This window comes from Anthonomus grandis, chromosome 8, assembly GCF_022605725.1.
Source record: "Anthonomus grandis grandis chromosome 8, icAntGran1.3, whole genome shotgun sequence".
Taxonomy (NCBI): Eukaryota; Metazoa; Arthropoda; class Insecta; order Coleoptera; family Curculionidae; genus Anthonomus; species Anthonomus grandis.
Genome location: NC_065553.1, coordinates 33419714 through 33438653, shown reverse-complemented (window position 1 = coordinate 33438653; position 18940 = coordinate 33419714). Strand labels below are relative to the sequence as shown.

At 36.9% G+C, this 18940-nt stretch overlaps 2 protein-coding genes across 3 annotated transcripts in view; one reads left to right on the top strand and one right to left on the bottom strand.

The window, feature by feature from the left end:
* Positions 1–18940, bottom strand: part of LOC126739042 (adenylate cyclase type 3) — a 1002544-nt gene that overhangs the window by 600085 nt on the left and 383519 nt on the right. The gene's annotated exons all lie outside the window — the stretch shown is intronic.
* LOC126739058 (uncharacterized) overlaps positions 1–18940 on the top strand; it is a 117846-nt gene that overhangs the window by 6001 nt on the left and 92905 nt on the right. For both annotated transcript variants that reach the window (XM_050444580.1, XM_050444581.1), the window contains exons 3-9: positions 5858–5941; positions 5998–6066; positions 6127–6150; positions 6249–6272; positions 6436–6483; positions 6560–6649; positions 6710–6796. In XM_050444580.1, the coding sequence (XP_050300537.1) occupies positions 5858–5941; positions 5998–6066; positions 6127–6150; positions 6249–6272; positions 6436–6483; positions 6560–6649; positions 6710–6796 (426 nt within the window). The remainder of the gene's footprint in view (positions 1–5857; positions 5942–5997; positions 6067–6126; positions 6151–6248; positions 6273–6435; positions 6484–6559; positions 6650–6709; positions 6797–18940) is intronic.

The window sequence follows — 18940 nt, the reverse complement described above, 5'->3', positions numbered from 1 at the left end:
CACATATGTAAACGGCAAAGTAATAGCGGACATAATAACGCTTGGGGCGGCAGAGACAGCCTTCATTGTAAATACAGCAGCCTGAGTCCTAACTGCATTAAACTCAATCAAATTTTACTCGTACCACTTCAAAATATTATTGAGGTCGGTAGTGTTAGTCAAGTCAAAGTCAAAATATGCTTTATTTGCTAAGTTTACAAACTTGTGCTAAAAGCTTCCTAATCCTAGAATTTATAATACAAGTATTTATTTGGTTATACAGGATACAGGAGAAAAACAGAATACAGAATCGATTTTGATTGTATATAGAAGCATATTGTATATAAAAAAAAAAAAAAAGAAAAGGCAAGAACCAACATAAAACAAGAATAATAAAAAAATTAATAAAATAAATCTGATCAACAGATATATAATTAATTTTAAACATTCAAATGAGTCGTTAAAATACTCTTCAATGCTGTAGTAAGCTTTTGGTAAGATTAATTTCTTTAGTTCTCCCCTAAACTTTTTAAGGCCTGTAACAGTCCTAATCGAAAAAGGTACATGATTAAATATTTTACGACTAATAAATATAAGAGAGTTTCCTGTAAGTGAGGAGGTGGGGATTGGAAGAGATAAGTTGCCTACTTGACGAGTATTATGACTGGTGCAGGATGGTGGACTTACGGACTTATGTATGAGTTTTCAGGTTTCCAATATAAAGAGTGAGAAAACTGTTAAAATTCTTTCAGCTACAAAAAGAGGTTTACAAGAGACTCTCAGACCAACACCACACAGTCCCTTGGAGCACAAACCCCAAAATGGCAACCTATAACGGATATGAGAGTCTATTAAGGCGAAATAAACTGAACGAGCAAACAACCCCCCCCAACTCATGCCTGGCAACCCTGACTGCAAAACAACCAGAAGAAAGTTTAGCAGCGAGGTCCAAAACGTGGTTGTCAACCTTAAACGCTCATCAATGAAGAGGCCGAGAAATCGACAATAATCCCTACCATGTAGTGGGCTCTGCTCACCAAAAAAAAACCCTCTACATTACACTTAAAGCCCAGAGCAAAAGTCTTATCAACATTGAATACAAGCTGATTGCAGATGCACCACTCTTTAATTTTGTGAAGGTCCTCTACTATGAGAGATCTGACTACTTTTTGATCTTTGTTATGCCACAGAATTGTAGTATCATCGGCAAACTGAACCACTAGTCCATGCAGTGATAGAGAGCTTAAGTCATTAACGTATAATAAAAATAAAATAGGACCCAACACTGATTCTTGAGGTACACCACATTTAAGATGTGCTATCCCTGACGATAATCCAGATGCAACCACCCTCTGGGTGCGGCCAGACAGGTATGACTTCAACCACCCCAAAGCCACTCCCCTAAATCCGTAAAAATCAAGCTTTGACAGCAGTATTCCATGATCCATACAATCGAAGGCCATGGACAGATCACAGAACACCGCTGCTGCAGCCTCCTTGGAGTTCATAGGTAGAGATACACACTCTCCAAGAACCTGAAAATGGCATCCTGCGTGCCCTTAGATGACTGAAATCCATACTGATTAGGGGACAGCACATTGTATTTGGTCAAAAAAGAGACGATTCTCTTTTTTGCAAACCGCTCATGAACTTTGGAGAGGGTAGACAAAATTGATATGGGACGGAAGTTAGAGGGTCGGTCCAAGCTACCACCCTTATAAAGAGGGATAATCATAGCTTTCTTTAAACAGGATGGGAACTCGCCCTGAAGAAATGACTGATTGATTGCCCGAACCAAAGCACCTAAAGCGCTCGCAAGCAGTGACAGCAGACGTGAAGAGATACCATCGGAACGTGAAGACCTATGATTCTTCAAGCACTGAATTGTTTCAAGGACCTCGGTGCCATCTACAGGGTGGAAAAATAATGATTGGTTGATAGCATTTGGATTAAGATACTGCAATGGATCGCCGTCACTAGGAACTGCTTCCAGTAACTTCTCAGCAATATTAGAAAAATAGTCATTGAAATCATCGGGCCCCAAGTCCGATTCAACCAACCGCCGACGAGAAGACTGCCTACATTCGTTAATGATTAACCAACTTTTCTTCTGTCTTCTAAGCACTCATTGTAATACAGTTACTTTCTGACTTTTATTAGATGCCTATAAATTTTCCGATAATCCTGAAAATAAGACCTGATGAATTGATTGTCAATAGATTTGCGAAGTCTTGCTAAGCATCGTAAATTTTTGGCAGATGTTTTTAGTCCCGCGGTGATCCATGGTTTTCGTCTCTTGGATTTAAGTCTAACCAAGGGAAAGCAGATATTTATTTTATCACGTAATGTATAATAAAAGGAAGAAAATAGTTGTGGAGCAGCCCGAATGGTATTCCAGTTAACAGACGAAATGGATTGAGAAAATAAATTCAAATTGTTCCCACTAAACACTCTCCCAATACGGCGGCCAGATTTGTTTTTAAAGTCACCAGGGAATTGGACATACACCCCCTCGTGATCCGATATACCCACTGAGTGCACTGAACAGGTAACACCGTCCAAATTACTGCAGAAATAATCAATAGTGGTCAATGAAGAGGACAAAATACGAGTGGGTGCATTAACATGCATGGTGAGTGCAAATGATTTGAAGATTCAATCAAGAGAAATTCTTTGCGGTAAGGAAACCTCTAAATAATTAATATTAAAATCTCCAGCCGAGATAACACGCGAGTGAATAGGGAGCTGGGACAGAAGACAATATATCACCTGTAAAGAAACACACTGATATCCCCAGAGGGCGAGCGATATATACAAATAACATACATATTAAACAATTTACAAAAACACACCGAACACTCAAAAACCCGTTCAACATTAGGTCTAAGCCAATGTTCTGTTATTATAACAATGTCAGGAAAATTAAAATTTGCAAGCAGAAGTTGAAGCTCATCCACCTTATTCCGAAGGGATTGAATATTTAATAAAAATGCACTACAATGCTTTAATGCAATATGGCGGATTGGAGTCGGCAACTGGATGTCGGCTGAATCTGTTTGGGCAACTTTAAGGAAGGCGCCAATGTACTGTCAGGTGCAAAACTGTAAACTCGATTAGAAGTCTTGTCGAGAAGGTCGGTGATATATAACACGAAGAGGGTACAAGATCCTTTCCTGAGGGACAAGCAGGATGGGTCGTATTCATCATATTTGTCAATAGCATCGGTCTAAACACGTCATAAACCAACATTTTGTCAGTAGACCTGTATTTTCGAAAACCATATTAACGGTCGCTAATATTGTTGAGCTCCAGGTATTTTAAAATTTGGTGGTTGATAAGTTTCTCTATTATCCTGGCAATTGGCAGGACTAAAGCAATCGGATGGTCTTAAAGGCCCCCGTCGTTTTTTCTTTGTTTGGGTACTGGTAGAATCCGTGCAAGGAAGAGACCTCTTCTGTATGAAAAAGAAAATAGTTTGCGCCAACGAGGGTATCAGCACCACCGCACACTTTTTTAATAGTATTGACGATATTGCATCAGGGCCGGTGGCCTTGTTAGTGCTCAAGCCTTTGAGAACTGGTTCAAGATCTTTGTGATGGAAGACTATTTCTGGCACTAAAGAAGCCTTTCTTGACAAGCTCCATTTTGTTTTGCCTTATGGATCTACGGTACAGTTTGTTGCAAACATCTCTCAAACCATCTCTTGTTATTATGTTTTTCTTTGCTTGCATACCTTTCTTAAGACAACAAAGTTGACACGATTTGCAGGTCCTTGGCGCCTAATTTTTTATTGTTGTTTGCTGCTAATGTATCATTAATTTCAAAATTTTCTCCATTTCGCGTGGAATATGTACCCACATTTTCTCCCAATATCTGGGCACGATCTGCAAGGTCGAAGCATTTTGTACGAGAGCAACGACGGTGAAAACAAATAAATTTTCTGTATCGTTACTAAGTGAATTGTTATAATTGTTCAAACAATTTAATTAATTTTTGGTTAAAAAACCATTGTGTGATGGTGGTGAGCCTGGACTGCAGGCTCAGGGGATCCCCGTTAAGAAGACCACAACTGGATCATTTAACTGTGTGGTACATTCCTTTTTTACAATTGCGTTAGCAATTACTTACAATTTTCAAATACAGTTCACAAACTTTCCATTTTTCTATTTATGCGTTGACAATGATTGCCTTGGTGCAACTGTTATTGAACCACGGTTTAGTATCTAAAGAGGTTTTTAATTTTCATTTCTAGTTCACATGTTGCGTTTGTTATATGATGTTCCTAGTGGTGCATGCACGATAATCTTATACGAGTCAGGATCCCTCCAAGGATTACTCTCCTCAAATATTAACATACTTTTAGAATAAAATTTGTTTCTTCTATGTCACAAACTATATATCCCTAAATACTTTATTAACGAATTGGTAAATAAGCTACTCAGAACTTGCCGTTAATAGTATACTAAGTACCCCTAGTAATTTCACAACAAACCAAAAGGTTTTTTTGTACAGGGTGCGCCAGAGAAACTTACTTATTTGAAAAAATTCCCGCGCGGTGAGTTGGGCGGGTAGAGGCGCGAGAGGGGGCGCACCTGGAGGGGGAAGTTCCCAAGTTTGTTTCTCTTTCCAGTATTCCAGTCAGTTGCCATCATGCTCTGGTCTAGAGAGCAGCGGCCCTTCGCAGTCGAGAGCTTCTTTTCTAACGGTCGCTCACTTGTTGCTACGCAACGTGCCTTCCGCGCTCGCTTTGAAATTCCTCCCCACAGACTCGTTCCTGGCCGTAATTCGATTCTGTCCTGGGTTAACTCATTTCCGGAGTGTGGAAGTGTCGCTAAACCCAGAAATGGACTTCAACGGACCATCAGAACTGCGGAAAATGTCGAAAGAGTGAGGCAGTCAGTTGTGCGTTCTCCCCGGCGTTCGGCTCGCAAACACGCAGCTGCTTTGGGAATTTCTGACACCACTGTTCGACGAATTCTCCATAAAGACCTTCAATTTCATCCCTATAAATTGGCTGTTGTGCAAGAATTAACTGAACGCGATTTTGTTGCCCGTCAAAATGCATGTGAAATACTGGTTGACAACCTGCCTGAAGACGCGGGACGCGGTCGTTTTTTTTAGTGACGAGGCTCACTTCCACATATCCGGCTGCGTTAACAAGCAAAACATGCGTTATTGGCGTGATGCAAATCCACGTGAGCTTCACCAGAAGCCACTTAATTGTGAGCGAGTTACTGTCTGGTGTGCGATGTCGGTAATGGGAATAATTGGGCCTTTTTTTTTGAAGAAAACAAACGCGCAGTTCCCGTAAATGGAGCTCGTTACAGGAACATGATCGAGGAATTTTTTCTTCCAAGACTCAAAGAAATGAACGTTAGGAACGTGTGGTTTCAGCAAAATGGAGCCACAGCACACACAGCACGAGACTCAATGAATTTGTTGCGACAACATTTCCCCGACCGCCTCATCTCTCTCAGAGGCGATCTCCAATGGCCGGCACGCTCTCCAGATTTGACTCCATGCGATTTCTTTTTATGGGGTTATTTGAAATCTCTGATTTATGTCGATCGACCACGGACCATAGCACACCTCAAGAACAACATTCGCGACACAATTGCCAACATACCGATTGATATACTGCAAAGAGTGGATACGAATTTCAAAAATCGACTTTATCAGTGTATGCGCAATAGAGGTCGCCATTTATCCGATGTCATTTTCAAGACTGCATGAAAAAAAACAATTGGGATATTGTATTGTCAAATAAAAAAAAAATTAAAACAATAATTAAAGTACTTTTGTTTTTATTGACCTTTCAAATAAGTAACTTTCTCTGGCGCACCCTGTATATGATGCTATAAAATCTAAAAATTTCTAGACCTAGGCAACGTTTAGAGGGAACTTTCATCTATTTGGACAAATCCAACGGTCATGATATGCAAACTTTTTGTACCTGCAGCAAGTAAGTTTTAAATACAAGTATTACTTAAATATTTCTTAATTAATAAATCGTTATAGGGATCCTCATGATTCGGTGTTTAGCAGTCACTTTAAGATATTGCCAACTTGTTCGGCACTTCCATCGCCGTAAGTATCTAGTTGAAGTAATTAAGGCCAGTTAAGTAATTTTCTTTTTTTTTATTTTAGAGCATCGGGCCCTGGTTGTCATGAGTAAGTAACAATAAACTAGTATAAATGTATGAAAAAAAGCCAGTTAAAATAGTTATTTAAATTTTAAAAGAATATGATTAACATACGTTTTTTTTCAGATATATGGCCATTTTGAATCAACTGTAAGTAGAGCTTTAAAAAACTAATTAGATGAATATTAGCAACAACACGAGGGCAAATTAGTACAGAATAATTAAAAAGTCAACTTTTTGCTCTCACTGTCGCTAAAATTCTCATATTTAAAATTATAATTGGCTCCACTTTAACCAAATATGACATTTTTAGGGTTGAAACGAGTGAAAAACTACGCCAAGAAATAAATACTGTGGCCTCGTAAGTATTCGTTCCCTTGTTTTAGTTATTTGTTGCCTAAGAACACAATTAATAAAGCTTATATTTCTATTTTAAGGGATTCGAAAATCGTAAATGTTAGTATAAATCAAGTGAAGGTTACCGTCAAGCAACTGATAAAAGTAGTAGAAGGTAAAATAAATAGCAGGTAAGAAATGAAAGATGTAGCGTAATAACAATTGCTAAAAAAAAAAATTCTGTGTTATAGTGGTGGCTCCAGCGGAGGAGGATCCGGTAGTTCCCATGTAGAACAGCATGCCAGTCCAATAACCCTGATTATTCAGAAACTATTCGGGTAAGTTAAATAAAATAGGTACTTTTAAAAAAATCAATAAGAAAATTTGAATATACACACATGTCTAGGGAAAAAATGGTCTAGGGAACACATGCAAATATGTTAATATTTTTGAGAAGATTGGAAAAAAGTTAATTAGTAGCCAGATGGTCCACCTCTACTATTAATAACACTTTGGCATCGCCTAGGCATACTTAAAATTAAATTATTAATTAATTCTTGAGGCAACTCATCCCAAACATGTGTCACAGCAAGACGAAGCTCCAGAGCGCTTTGAAAAAGTCAAATCGTTTAAAAGTTGCCTTTTTAACCAATCCCAAACATGCTCAATTGGATTAAGGTCCGGTGAGGTAGAAGGCCAGGGTAGAAAATTGATTTAATTTTCCTCAATAGCCATTCGTACAAGCCGTGCTCGATGTGGTGGGGCATTATCTTGTTGCAACAACGAATTTGGGCCCATTTCGCGTAAATATGGAACAATTACAGGCATTAGTATATTATCCTTATAACCTATTCCAGTCATTGTATTTTCCACAAAAATGAGGTTCATTTTACCGTCAAGTCTAATGCCACCCCAAAACATTAGTGATCCACCACGGTGCCTTACTACTTCCCGAGCATGACGCAAACGACTTTCATTTTCTTCCTCTCTCCAGACACGAATTTTACCAGAATCAGAATAAAATGAAAATCGACACTCATCCGTAAAAAAAAACTGTGGCCCATCTTTCTTGATTCCAATTAACATGTTCTTGGCACCACGTTAATCTTGCACCTCGATTTCCTAAAGGTAACCGAGGAACCCTTAGGGGTCTTCTGGCATGAAGTCCTCTCTCATGCAAATAGTTTCTAATAGTTTGACCTGAAACCTCGACGTTATGCACTCGTGAGAGCTGCTGAACCAAAACAGAGGCTGTTACCGTGGGATTTCTTTGAGCTTGCAAAGTTATAAAACGGTCTTGGTCAGGTGTGGTAACTCGCGACGGGCCTTGATGCCGTTCTCTAACATCATTTGTCTCTCTTTATCTTGTCCACAAACGGTTAATTACACTGGAAGATGTATCCAAAGCTCTTGCAACGTCTCTTTGACTTGTTCCTGCCTCAAGCATTCCGACTGCTCTTAGCATTTCCTCTCGAGTCAAATGTCGTCTTTCCATTTTTATTGAATAAAAACTAAATCACAATTGTTCGATGGGAACCACAGAAAATGCTATATTGCGTTAGAATTTAAAAATTATAATCTGCGTTTTTGAAGGTGGTAGACAATAGTACAACATCTTGTCGAACTTGCATTTTCTTATTTATTTAATGTAACACGACGTTTCGGTTGGTAAGTATCTCCAACCGTTATCAAGTGTAAACTGACAGCAAACTACTATTCTATAGGCTTATATACTAGATGTGTGCAGCGATGTAGAAAGGAAAGTCATCCGTGAAAAGAGTTGGGGGGAGGACACGCCTCTCTCTAGATCCTACGCTGTCCTAAGAATAGAGGCTTCCAGATGTTAAGTACATCGACGCTTGGCTGGCTGAAGATCCCCTAATTCTGTGAAATGAAAACTGCCTCTACGATCTTCCTCTTCCGCCAGTGCTGTTCCTTGTGCAGAATCTTGGCTTCTGACCAATGGATATTGTGTCCATTATGCCACGCGTGCTCTGCTATTCCGGATTTGGAAACGTCTCCTCTTTGGGTCCAGCTGCGATGTTCCTTCGCTCTGACTTCTAGGGGGCGGTTCGTTTCACCTATGTATGAGTCACCGCACTCACATGGGATCTGGTAGACGCAATTTTTGGTATTCAACAGGCCATCTGGTCTGGAAACGTCGTGTTACATTAAATAAATAAGACAATGCAAGTTCGACAAGATGTTTTCATAATCTGCGTTATTTCGACAAAATGTGCAAGTAGCAAAAAACGCTGTTCTGGCATAATTTCTTGTACCCAAATATTTATTTTACTTCGTTGGTATCTTAATATTAAAGGTAGTATCTATTCGGTATGAAAATATAAAAATTTATAAGGCAAAAAAAAACTATTTTTTTAAGTGTTCCTTAGACCATTTTGATGTGTATATAAAAATACAAGGAATAAATGTAATAAAGAATGTCGTTACAAGAGTTCAAAATATGATCTTTGTAAAGCCTTTGACAGTATCAAGAGTTATCTAACATATAAAAGTTCACATAGCGTTTAGACTAAAATAAGCCTTGGTAATTGTTAATCAAATTACTCAACTTAGATGATAGAGGACACTGAACTGACATTTTTAAAATTGTTTTTCTTGATTAATTCCAAAGCTCCTCATACAGTAGCGGCCAAATGTAGAGAAACTTTTAATTTTTTAAAAAATTAATTAATAGGTTAAATAAAAAGTTTTAATTTCATCACTAAATCATTGGGTACCTTAAGTTACTTATAATGATATAAAAATAAACACATTCTTTAACACATGACGAAAATACCAAAATATTTTTCATTTTTTTGCGGCCATAAGTAGAGAAACTTTTTTCCGATCATTCCTAAACAAACAGTTTTTGAATAAAGAGAATAATATTTTAGTCGTGTGTTAGTATTAGTCGAGTAAGATGCCACGAGGTATTCATTTGTCAGTTCAGTTAAAAGAACTAATTATAAAAAAATATCAAGATGGATTGAAACAAAATCAAATTGCAATTGATTTAAAGCTTAATAAAAGTGTTATATCTAAACAAATCAAGATGTACAAAGAACGTGGAGGTTCTTTAATTAAACCTAAGACCGGAAGGCCGCGAAAGACTACTCCTTCAGATGATAAAGTAATAAGAAGATGTTCCCAAAAAAATCCTTTCTTTACTGCCGTGGATATTAAGAAAGGAAACCCTTCCATTTCACTATCCATCCGTTCCATAAGAAGACGCTTAGGCGAAGGAAACCTCCAAGCCAGACGACCGGCAAAGAAACCATTCATTTCCAAGAAAAATCGGCATGCTCGTTTAAAATTTGCTAGAGAACATTCCACTTGGACTTATAACCAATGGAAAAACATACTTTGGTCCGATGAAAGTAAATTTAATTTATTTGGGTCGGATGGAATAAAGTATGTAAGGCGTCCCCCACATCAAAGATTCAATCCTAAATACACTAGGCCAACCATAAAACATGGTGGAGGTAATGTCATGGTATGGGGTTCTTTTTCTGGGCATGGACTAGGTCCGCTAATAAAAGTTGAGGGTATTATGGACAGATATCAATATTTACAGATCCTCAAGAATCATATGATACCTTACGCCGAAGAAAACCTTCCACTAATTTGGAAATTTCAACAGGATAATGATCCTAAACATACAGCTAAAATTGTTAAAGATTTTTTTGCGGAGGAACAGCTCAACGTTTTAGCCTGGCCTCCACAAAGCCCCGACTTAAATTCCATTGAAAACCTATGGGAACAATTGGAGTTAGATGTTAGGCGTAAATATCCCGAAAAATTTAAAAACAAAGAAGAACTGTTTTGCGCATTATCGCAGGCCTGGCAAGAAATACCAGAAGAAAAAATTGTAAAATTGTTGGAGTCGATGCCCAGAAGATGTGCAGAAGTTATTAAAAACAAAGGTTTTGCTACCAAATATTAGGTTTATTTTAAGTATTTGTAATATTTTGCTTAAGTTTCTCTACTTTTGACCGCTTAAAAAATTAAAAAAAAATTTTTTGTGGGTTTATAAATAATTTTCTTATACACTAGTTATTTATTTTTTATGTTGTATTTGTGTTCCACCTAAAACAATAAAATATATTTTTAAAAAGTAATCTATCAATATTTTTTTAAAAATAATCAAAAGTTTCTCTACTTTTGGCCGCTACTGTATATACTATTTTGTAAATACATTCGCATAGTCCTGGCAAAAAACTAACGAAACCCTAACGCTTTTCGAGAAATCTGATCAAGAGACTGGATATCTCGAAAAAAGCTCATATCTTATTTTTAAGATCAAATATTAATAAGCGTAGTCGAGTAAACTTAGTTTAGTACAAAGTTGCTTAGATTGCGCACTCTCTCTTTAATATAATTTCTATGATGAAAGACTAATGGTCTAGGAATCCTTTCCAAGATATCATTGGTATTTTTCCATATTCAGGGTGTTTCAGAACTATAGGATCAAACTTCTAGGGGTTGTTCTGTAGAATCCATTTCAGTATAGGAACTCATGTCTGGAAATGTGTCACTACGCCAAATTTAGAAAAAATATGAACTACCTAAATAGGATCTGATGCATTTATTTTTACCTTTTGTATATGATACCATCACAACAATTGTTCAAAATGTCTTCCTCCAACCTCAATACACCGATTTAAACGCCGCACATGATTTCGGCGGACTACACTAAAAATTTGATCCTCGTTTTGAATGATTTAAAATTCTGCTGTTATTCGTCCAATTAAGTCTAGGTCTGATTCTACTGAAGTGTCGTAGACTAAAGACTTTACATGTCCTCACAAGAAAAAATCAAGCGACGTAAAATCGGGTGACCTTGGAGGCCAAGAAACTGCTCCACCTCTGGCAATCCAATGGTGCCCAAACCGCTGAGCCAAATACTCGCGTACTTGTACAGCAAAGTGAGCCGGCGCTCCATCATGCTGAAACCACATTTGCTGTCTAACGTTTAGTGGAACATTTTCAAGGAGTTCTGAGAGAACTTCCTCCCAGAAACGCAGATAAATAGGTCCTGTTAACCGTTCCGGTAGAAGGTATGGCCCAATTAAATAATCATCAACAATGCCTGCCCATACGTTGAGAGACCAACGATTCTGATGTTTTCTTGGAAAAATTTCATAAGGCTTTTCTTTGTCCCAAACATGGCTATTCCTACTATTAAAAATACCGTCTCTTGTGAAAGAGGCTTCATCGGTTCACAAAACATATCGTAAAAAATTTGGTTGTACAATGATGTGATCCAAAAACCTTCGACAAAATTGAACTCTAGGATGATAATCAGCTGCAGTCATACCTTGAACTTTCTGGAAGTGGTAAGGATAGAGTTGTTGCTCGTGTAGTACCCGCCAGACAGAAGCGTTACTCGTATTCATATTCTTAACGACGTCACGTGTGCTATTTGATGGTTCATCGGCAACTCGCTGAAGCACCTCTTCTTCAAATTCGACCGTTCTTACGGTTCGAGCAACACTAGTATCATGCATCTTGGTCTTAACCCATTAGCGCCGGAATTTTTTTTTTAAGCTACTTTTTTATGCTCTTTTAAGATTACTAAAAATACGTTCAGGAAGCTGTAAAAATTTAGTTTTTTTAATTTTAGCTACTTACATTTTGAGATATTAGCCGTTACCATATGGCAACGCTAGGACTTTACACTACCTAAAATTGAAACAATCTTTTAAGTTAGAAAATATTAAAATTTTATTATAGAACGTTATACTAAGTAATATAAAATAAGTAAACAGGTTTAAGTTAACGGAAATGATAAGGTGCAAAGCAAGAAATATATAGAGCTACATAACATTTTGAACACATGGTTCTGACTGTGGAGTTGCATGTTTTGAGTGCACATCGTCTTCGTTTGTTTTGTGTTGTTTGTTGAACTAAATGGTCAAAACGATCAAACCGGATATTATCCGAAACTCGCGAATCTGAAGATTCCATTGCAGATGCTCGTCGTCCAAATCCTTTCGGCAAAACTTGAAATTTTTCAAGTATATGGTCGCCACCTCTCTTTTACACTCTAACTGTGAAACCTTTTGTTTTCAAGATTGATTGTATAGTATCCAGGAGTTTTGAAGAGCAACATCGGAAATCCAGGTTAGCAAAGGCAATAACATTTCTTACCTCGAATACCGATGCGATAGCAGTCAAGGTTCTGGTCCATCTGATCAGTTCCTCCCATGTGGGCATTATATTTCGCAATAACTTTTGGTCGTGTAACCATTATATTTTTCTTTTGTTATTGTGAGTAAAAGGTACTTGTCCAATTTCTTGAGCTCCATGCGAAGTAGATATCATAGTTACCACTGAATTATCCATTCATCTCACATACAAATGGCCATCGGATTTCTCCATGGCTATTTTGAAATATTCACGGTCTTTTTTGACAAACATTTTTTTATTCGTGAGGGGGCATTTGGTTTTCACGAATTGTTCCAGTTGCAGAATAACCACGAAATTGCAAATATGAGTAAAGCGCTAGGTTTGAAAACAAATTATCCATATAAAGTTCTTATCGCCAATCCTTTTTTTCTGGCGGCAATTTATCTAACATCACTACCAAAGGGCTTGCAGCTTTGCCAAACAATAAATCGTAGTCCGCATTAGATTTGGGACTTTTACCTTGATAAATATCAAAATTTACCAAATAGCCGTCTGTAGTATTTAGGCTCCAAATTTTATACCCAAATCTAATGGGTTTTCCACGAATAAATTGCTTGCAGCTATGTCGCTCGAAATATCGAACCATACTCTCATCATAAGCCAAATTTTGTTCCGGAACAAAATTTTTCAAACAGTTTTCTTTTAACATTTCTATGACAGGCCGAATCTTGTGGAACTTATCATTTTTGTCTAGTTTTGTATTATCAGAGCAATGAAGAAACCGAGTGATCTGTAAAAATCGATCAGGGCGCATTGCTTGAGACACAGTTAAATTTTTAAGATCTTCGCCACTGCTCCAATATTGCCTTTTAGATGGCAAATTATTATAGCCGCTTACAAATAATATTGCTATGAAGCAACAAATTTCATCTGGGATAATATTAGGGTCTGGACAGTTCAAAAATAATGCATACCTGCGAGTTTCCGCCACCAAATGTTTTATAAATTCATCATCTATAAACTCTTCGAAAATTTGAATTACGAACATTTGGTCAAATCTGGAATAATCTGGTGGCGGAAGATATTTTGGAGGTACAACTGCATAGTCTGCTCCTTTTTTCCACTGAGGTATAAATGATTTAGACTGGTTTCGCCTATCTTTTAGCCAAAAACGATAAAAAGTTGGCTTATTACCCGCCATCGTCCTCGTCAGCTCATCTGTGTCTACATTGGGTTCTGGTGGCTCAATGTAAATATCGCCGTCAAGAACATCGTTATACACCATATCAAGCACTTCCGCAAGTGAAAAGCCATATCTGTAATTATTTGAAATCACTTAGTGCAAACGCCTAGTGTTGCCATATGGTAACATACAAGTTTACGCTCTTGTAACTCACTAACTTATTAATGGATTTTATTCCAAATTTGGCCAACGATAAGTCATAGTATTCTGAGCATCACAGTGTAACAAAATATCCCCCACTATTACACATAAAAAATAAATTATACTTACTCGAATTGTATATCCATATTTTCACGATGTTTTAATAACTATTAAATTTAACCGCACTAAACACACACAGTTCGGCGTTTTTACGGAAACTAAACGAACGCGTGGTTTTTGCACACTGTGATTGGTGATATGACACGCTCGCAACAAATTTACTAGCGCATAGCCAATGCCATCGCACTTTGAGTAGTCACGTGCTTGCCGTAGCCATGTGGTAACGCTAGGCGTTAATGGGTTAAACATGCCTGTCTCAGCGGGCCGCCGATGAACCGCAATAAACTTTTTGTATCCAGGATGCTGTCATGTCGTTCGGGCTAACGGTCATGATACAACCGCGATGCTGCTCGTGCATTGCAGTTTGTTGCTCCGTATACCAAATGCATATCCGCCAATTCTTGATTGGTAAAGTTTTCCATTAGAAATAAATGTTTAAAAATTGTAAGCTATAAAATTTTTAGTTGAGAATTGACATTGATAAGCGTTGATTTTAAACAATTGAAGACTACAGGCGAAAAAGGATGAGGGTCACAAATCCAAAGTTTTGTGCAAAACAGATTTTAAATTTAAAAACTTTGTATTTTCTTATAGATTAACTCTTTTTGGAAGATTTTTTTTTTAAAGATAGGCTTGTGTATATGTTTTTACTAAAAGAGTTTAAAACTACTAATTTTTTAACATAAGCATCTAGAAAAAAATTTCATTATGATTATGTACACAAAATCAGGAAAAAAAAGATGAAGGTCCAAAAATTTTTTATTCATTTAAATTTTCAAAGTAAAGTTGAGCTTCGACACTACAAAAACGTTTTAAATCCTGCAGGTTTTGGTATTTCTTAGCATTGATGGGAATCCTGTTTTCATATTTGAAATTTGGAAGTTCAAATTGTCCTAAAGGTAGATCTAATATACCAACTATATTGTCTGCATTTTTTAATTTGCCTTTGGCTGCTTTTCCTCTCGCTTTTCCTTTTTTAGTAGTTCCCAGTTTTTTTTTTGTAGGCACTACGACGTTTGAAATAAAGACTCCATTGTACGAATCACGATGATCGATCATTCTGGGCTCTTCTTTTTTTATGAGCAGTTCTCTGATTGGGCGGGTTTCAAAGGGACATTTTGTTACATAATAGTTAAATGATCAGTCCAGCTTCGAAAAATCTCTTGATCTTCATAGCTAACTACTTTAAAGGGACTTGGTTTAACGCGGGCATTTCGAATGTGATCATTCCAACCGAAAGGAAGTTCGACAAAAGCTTTGGAATTGATTAAGCCCATATTACGATCACATTCCATGTAGCTATGTCCTCTAATTGGAAAAACCATTTTTATACACTGAACTCGACCTACTTTATGAACAACATAATGAACCATTCGAAACAAAGTATAATTTTTATTCTGTTCACAACACGAATCACATACACATTCGGGATTCAATTTATTGAGTATGTAATTAAACAGCATAGAAGCAACTTCGTCTGCTCCTTTTTTTGCGGCGGTTTCTGTGTACGTATAAAAAAATGCCTCACCACTGGCTAAAACGTGAATATTAAATAAGTAGAACGATAACTGTCGTTTGTAGTATACGTCATTAGTGCTAATGTTTGGCAGTGGCAAGTTTTTTTGATAATCCATAGCAATAGCTTCAATATGGCGCTGTTGTTGAGCTCTTTTGCGTTCGGATCGTTTTCTTTGATAAAAAGCCTCTGCCTTCTTAAGGTGAAGTTGATTTGTCGCATGTAATGTAGCAAGGTTTGAAGCCTGTGAAGGATCTGCAATTTTTGCTTTATATTCATCGCAACTGCTGCTGCATGTGTCACTGCGCGGGTAACCGAAACTAATATTAAATTTGTTTACAAAGATAGAACGATACGACTCATATGAAATTGATCTAGTCGGATGTTCCTTAAACATTCCTTAAACATTTGGAACATTTTCTTAACGTTTAACTCCTCTGGTAGGTAGGTTTTTTTCGACTTGGGAAGGCTATAGTGTGACTGTCTACCTTTAAATGATTGAATATGAGCAAAGACAGCATTAGTGGTTTCTTGGTGTAACTTGTTTGGTCGATTAGAATGTCGACCACGATCATCTATTTATTTATTCAATCAATATACGGGAAACCCCATTTTACAAAAGATTTGGTTACAATATTAAATAAAGTAAAAGATGTATAATTAACATAATAAAAGTACTATCACCAACATAATTAGACAATCTTCAAAACATATACACAAGAAATAAACACAATAAGAAAACAATAAATTAAAATATTTGACCCAGTTGACCAATAAATCCAGAGAGTGAGCTTGCAAATGGATCAAGTTCAGGGTGAGAGTTTAAATAGGCAAGACTACGACAGATTGGAGAATGTAAAGAATAGTTGGAGTGACAGATTGGTAAAGCAAATAGTTCATGTCCCCTTAGGGTGCGTGCAGGGACCTTTAAATTAAAGCTGTTGATGAATTGACTCTTTTTCACCCTTAGATATTATTTTTGGATTTATAAGATCCATAGCTTTTAATATATCATTATCAAAGTCATACCTTTTTAAAATCTGCTGGGCTGCTTCTATATAAAAATCTAAACATCGGGTTTGCAATATATGTTTTTGCTCTACAGATAATTTGTTTGACAAGAGATATTGTATAAGTTTAGCCCCTAAATATATGTTTTCTAAAGGCCTGAAATTGTTTGGATTTTTAACATAAATTTTTTCAATAGAATATTGAATCAAAACTTCCTTTTTAATAAAAAAATCTAAAAGGGTGCTATAAGTATCACACATACGTATGTGCAAATTGTATAATTTAGGCTCAGCAGACTGCATTTCCTTATTAAGGCTATTAAATAATGGCAAAACATGTTCCAAAAACAACAGAAATGCTAATGTTAAGGGATCTTCTAATTTGTGATAAATATTTTCGGCCGCTTGAAGTTTATCATTTGCAATGGCATCGACAAAATATAATTTCAAAGCATTATATTGCTCAATTATTCTACACACTACAGATTCTAAGGACAACCAGCGCGTTTGGGACGGATGTAAAATCTTGTGAATTTTAGTATGAGTGAACTTCTGAAATTCCTTAAAAGTTTCAACTCGTTTAGGACTATTACATACATAATTGTAAATATCACGTACACAATCCTCCGTAGCTCTTGGAAGTTTTAGACAGGCATAGAAGGAACACAAATTGAAGCTGTGACATATACATTTCATTAAAAAAATGTTGGGAATATCATTATTTAGTCTTGTTACAACCGAATTTTGTTGGCCTACCATAACACTTGCACCGTCCGAAGTAAATCCTATGAGATTTTCTAAATAGGGAATATTATTCTTTTTAAAGAAATTCACAATTTCTCCATATACAGGGTGATTCAAAAGTAAGCGGCATCCTTTCAGGGGCGTAATCCTTGTATGAAAATAAGGCAAAAAGTTCATATTAATATGGGTCCGAAATTGCTTCCTAAGGGAGCTACGCTCCTTTGAATAGGACCCCTTGAAGACAATTTTTTCTCTATAACTTTAAAACCCTTTAGAATTAAATTTTGAAAATTGGTGTACTGCATAAACATTTCGTTATGAATAAGATTCTAAATTCAAATTTTTTAAATTTTATTCAGGTGCGTCACATGCGGGGGTTGGTAAGGGTAAAAACATCCCTTTTTCTTTTACTATTTAGGTTATTGTGATTTTGTTTGAAAAGAGTCTTATGAGTCTCATACGTAAAAAAGGTACTCTTAGTTCAATTCGATAGAGCGTACCATTTACGAGAAAAGCGACTTTGAAAATGTTCTGATTGCATATGTTTATTGATTCGCATTACGATCGACAAAAAAGACACTTTTTACTCACATTTTATTTAACAATTTATAGAAAGTGTTCAAAATTATTACCATTTGCGTCACGGCAAGCTCTTAACCTTTTTATTAGATTATGGTGCACACGTGGTAGATATAGTTGTTTTAGGTGTCCCCATAAATAAAAATCAAGGGGGTTTAGGTCAGGAGACCGTGGTGGCCATGGCACCGGACCCCCACGACCTATCCAGCGGTTTTGATAGGCATTATTTAAACGTTCTCTAGCGAGAATGCTAAAATGTGGGGGAGCACCATCGTGCATAAACCACATTTGTGCTCGTAATTGAAGTGGTAGATTTTTTAATATTTGTGGTAATTCATTCTGTAAAAAAATTGTGTAAATGTGTTCATTAAGTCGTTGCGGCATAAATACAGGTCCTTTTAAATGCCCATCGATTATTCCCGCCCACACATTTAAACTAAACTGCTGCTGATGTGCCTTCTGTACCGTAGCATGGGGATTCTCATCCGTCTATAGGTGGTTGTTGTGAAAATTGAAAATTCCGTTTCTTGTGAAGCCGGCCTCGTCAGTAAATAAAATTTTCTTCTCAACATTTTCAAAGGCAACGCGGTTTTCTTCTAGCCAATTACAGAAGTGTACACGAGGAAGGTAATCTCCAAAGCCTGAACCCGTTGAATATGATAAGGGTAGAGTAACATATCGTGCAAAATTCTCCATACAGTTGACTGAGAGGACCCTTCTTGATTTGCGATGATGCGAGTGCTCAAATTTCGTGTGCTGTTCTTTAATACGATTTAGCAGGCGTTCTTCTAATGCTAGGGTTCTGGCATTTCTTGGTCGCCCAACAACTTCCTGTCTTTGAAATGTCCCTTAAGCAAAATTTAAGTAGATATTATGCGATATTACATTTTTGAATTTACCTGTTTCCCTTAAATTACGATCTACTCTTGCGAAAACCGTACGGTGTGGCACTCGTCGATTAGGAAATGCCTGATGATACAATCGTCTTGCTTCAATA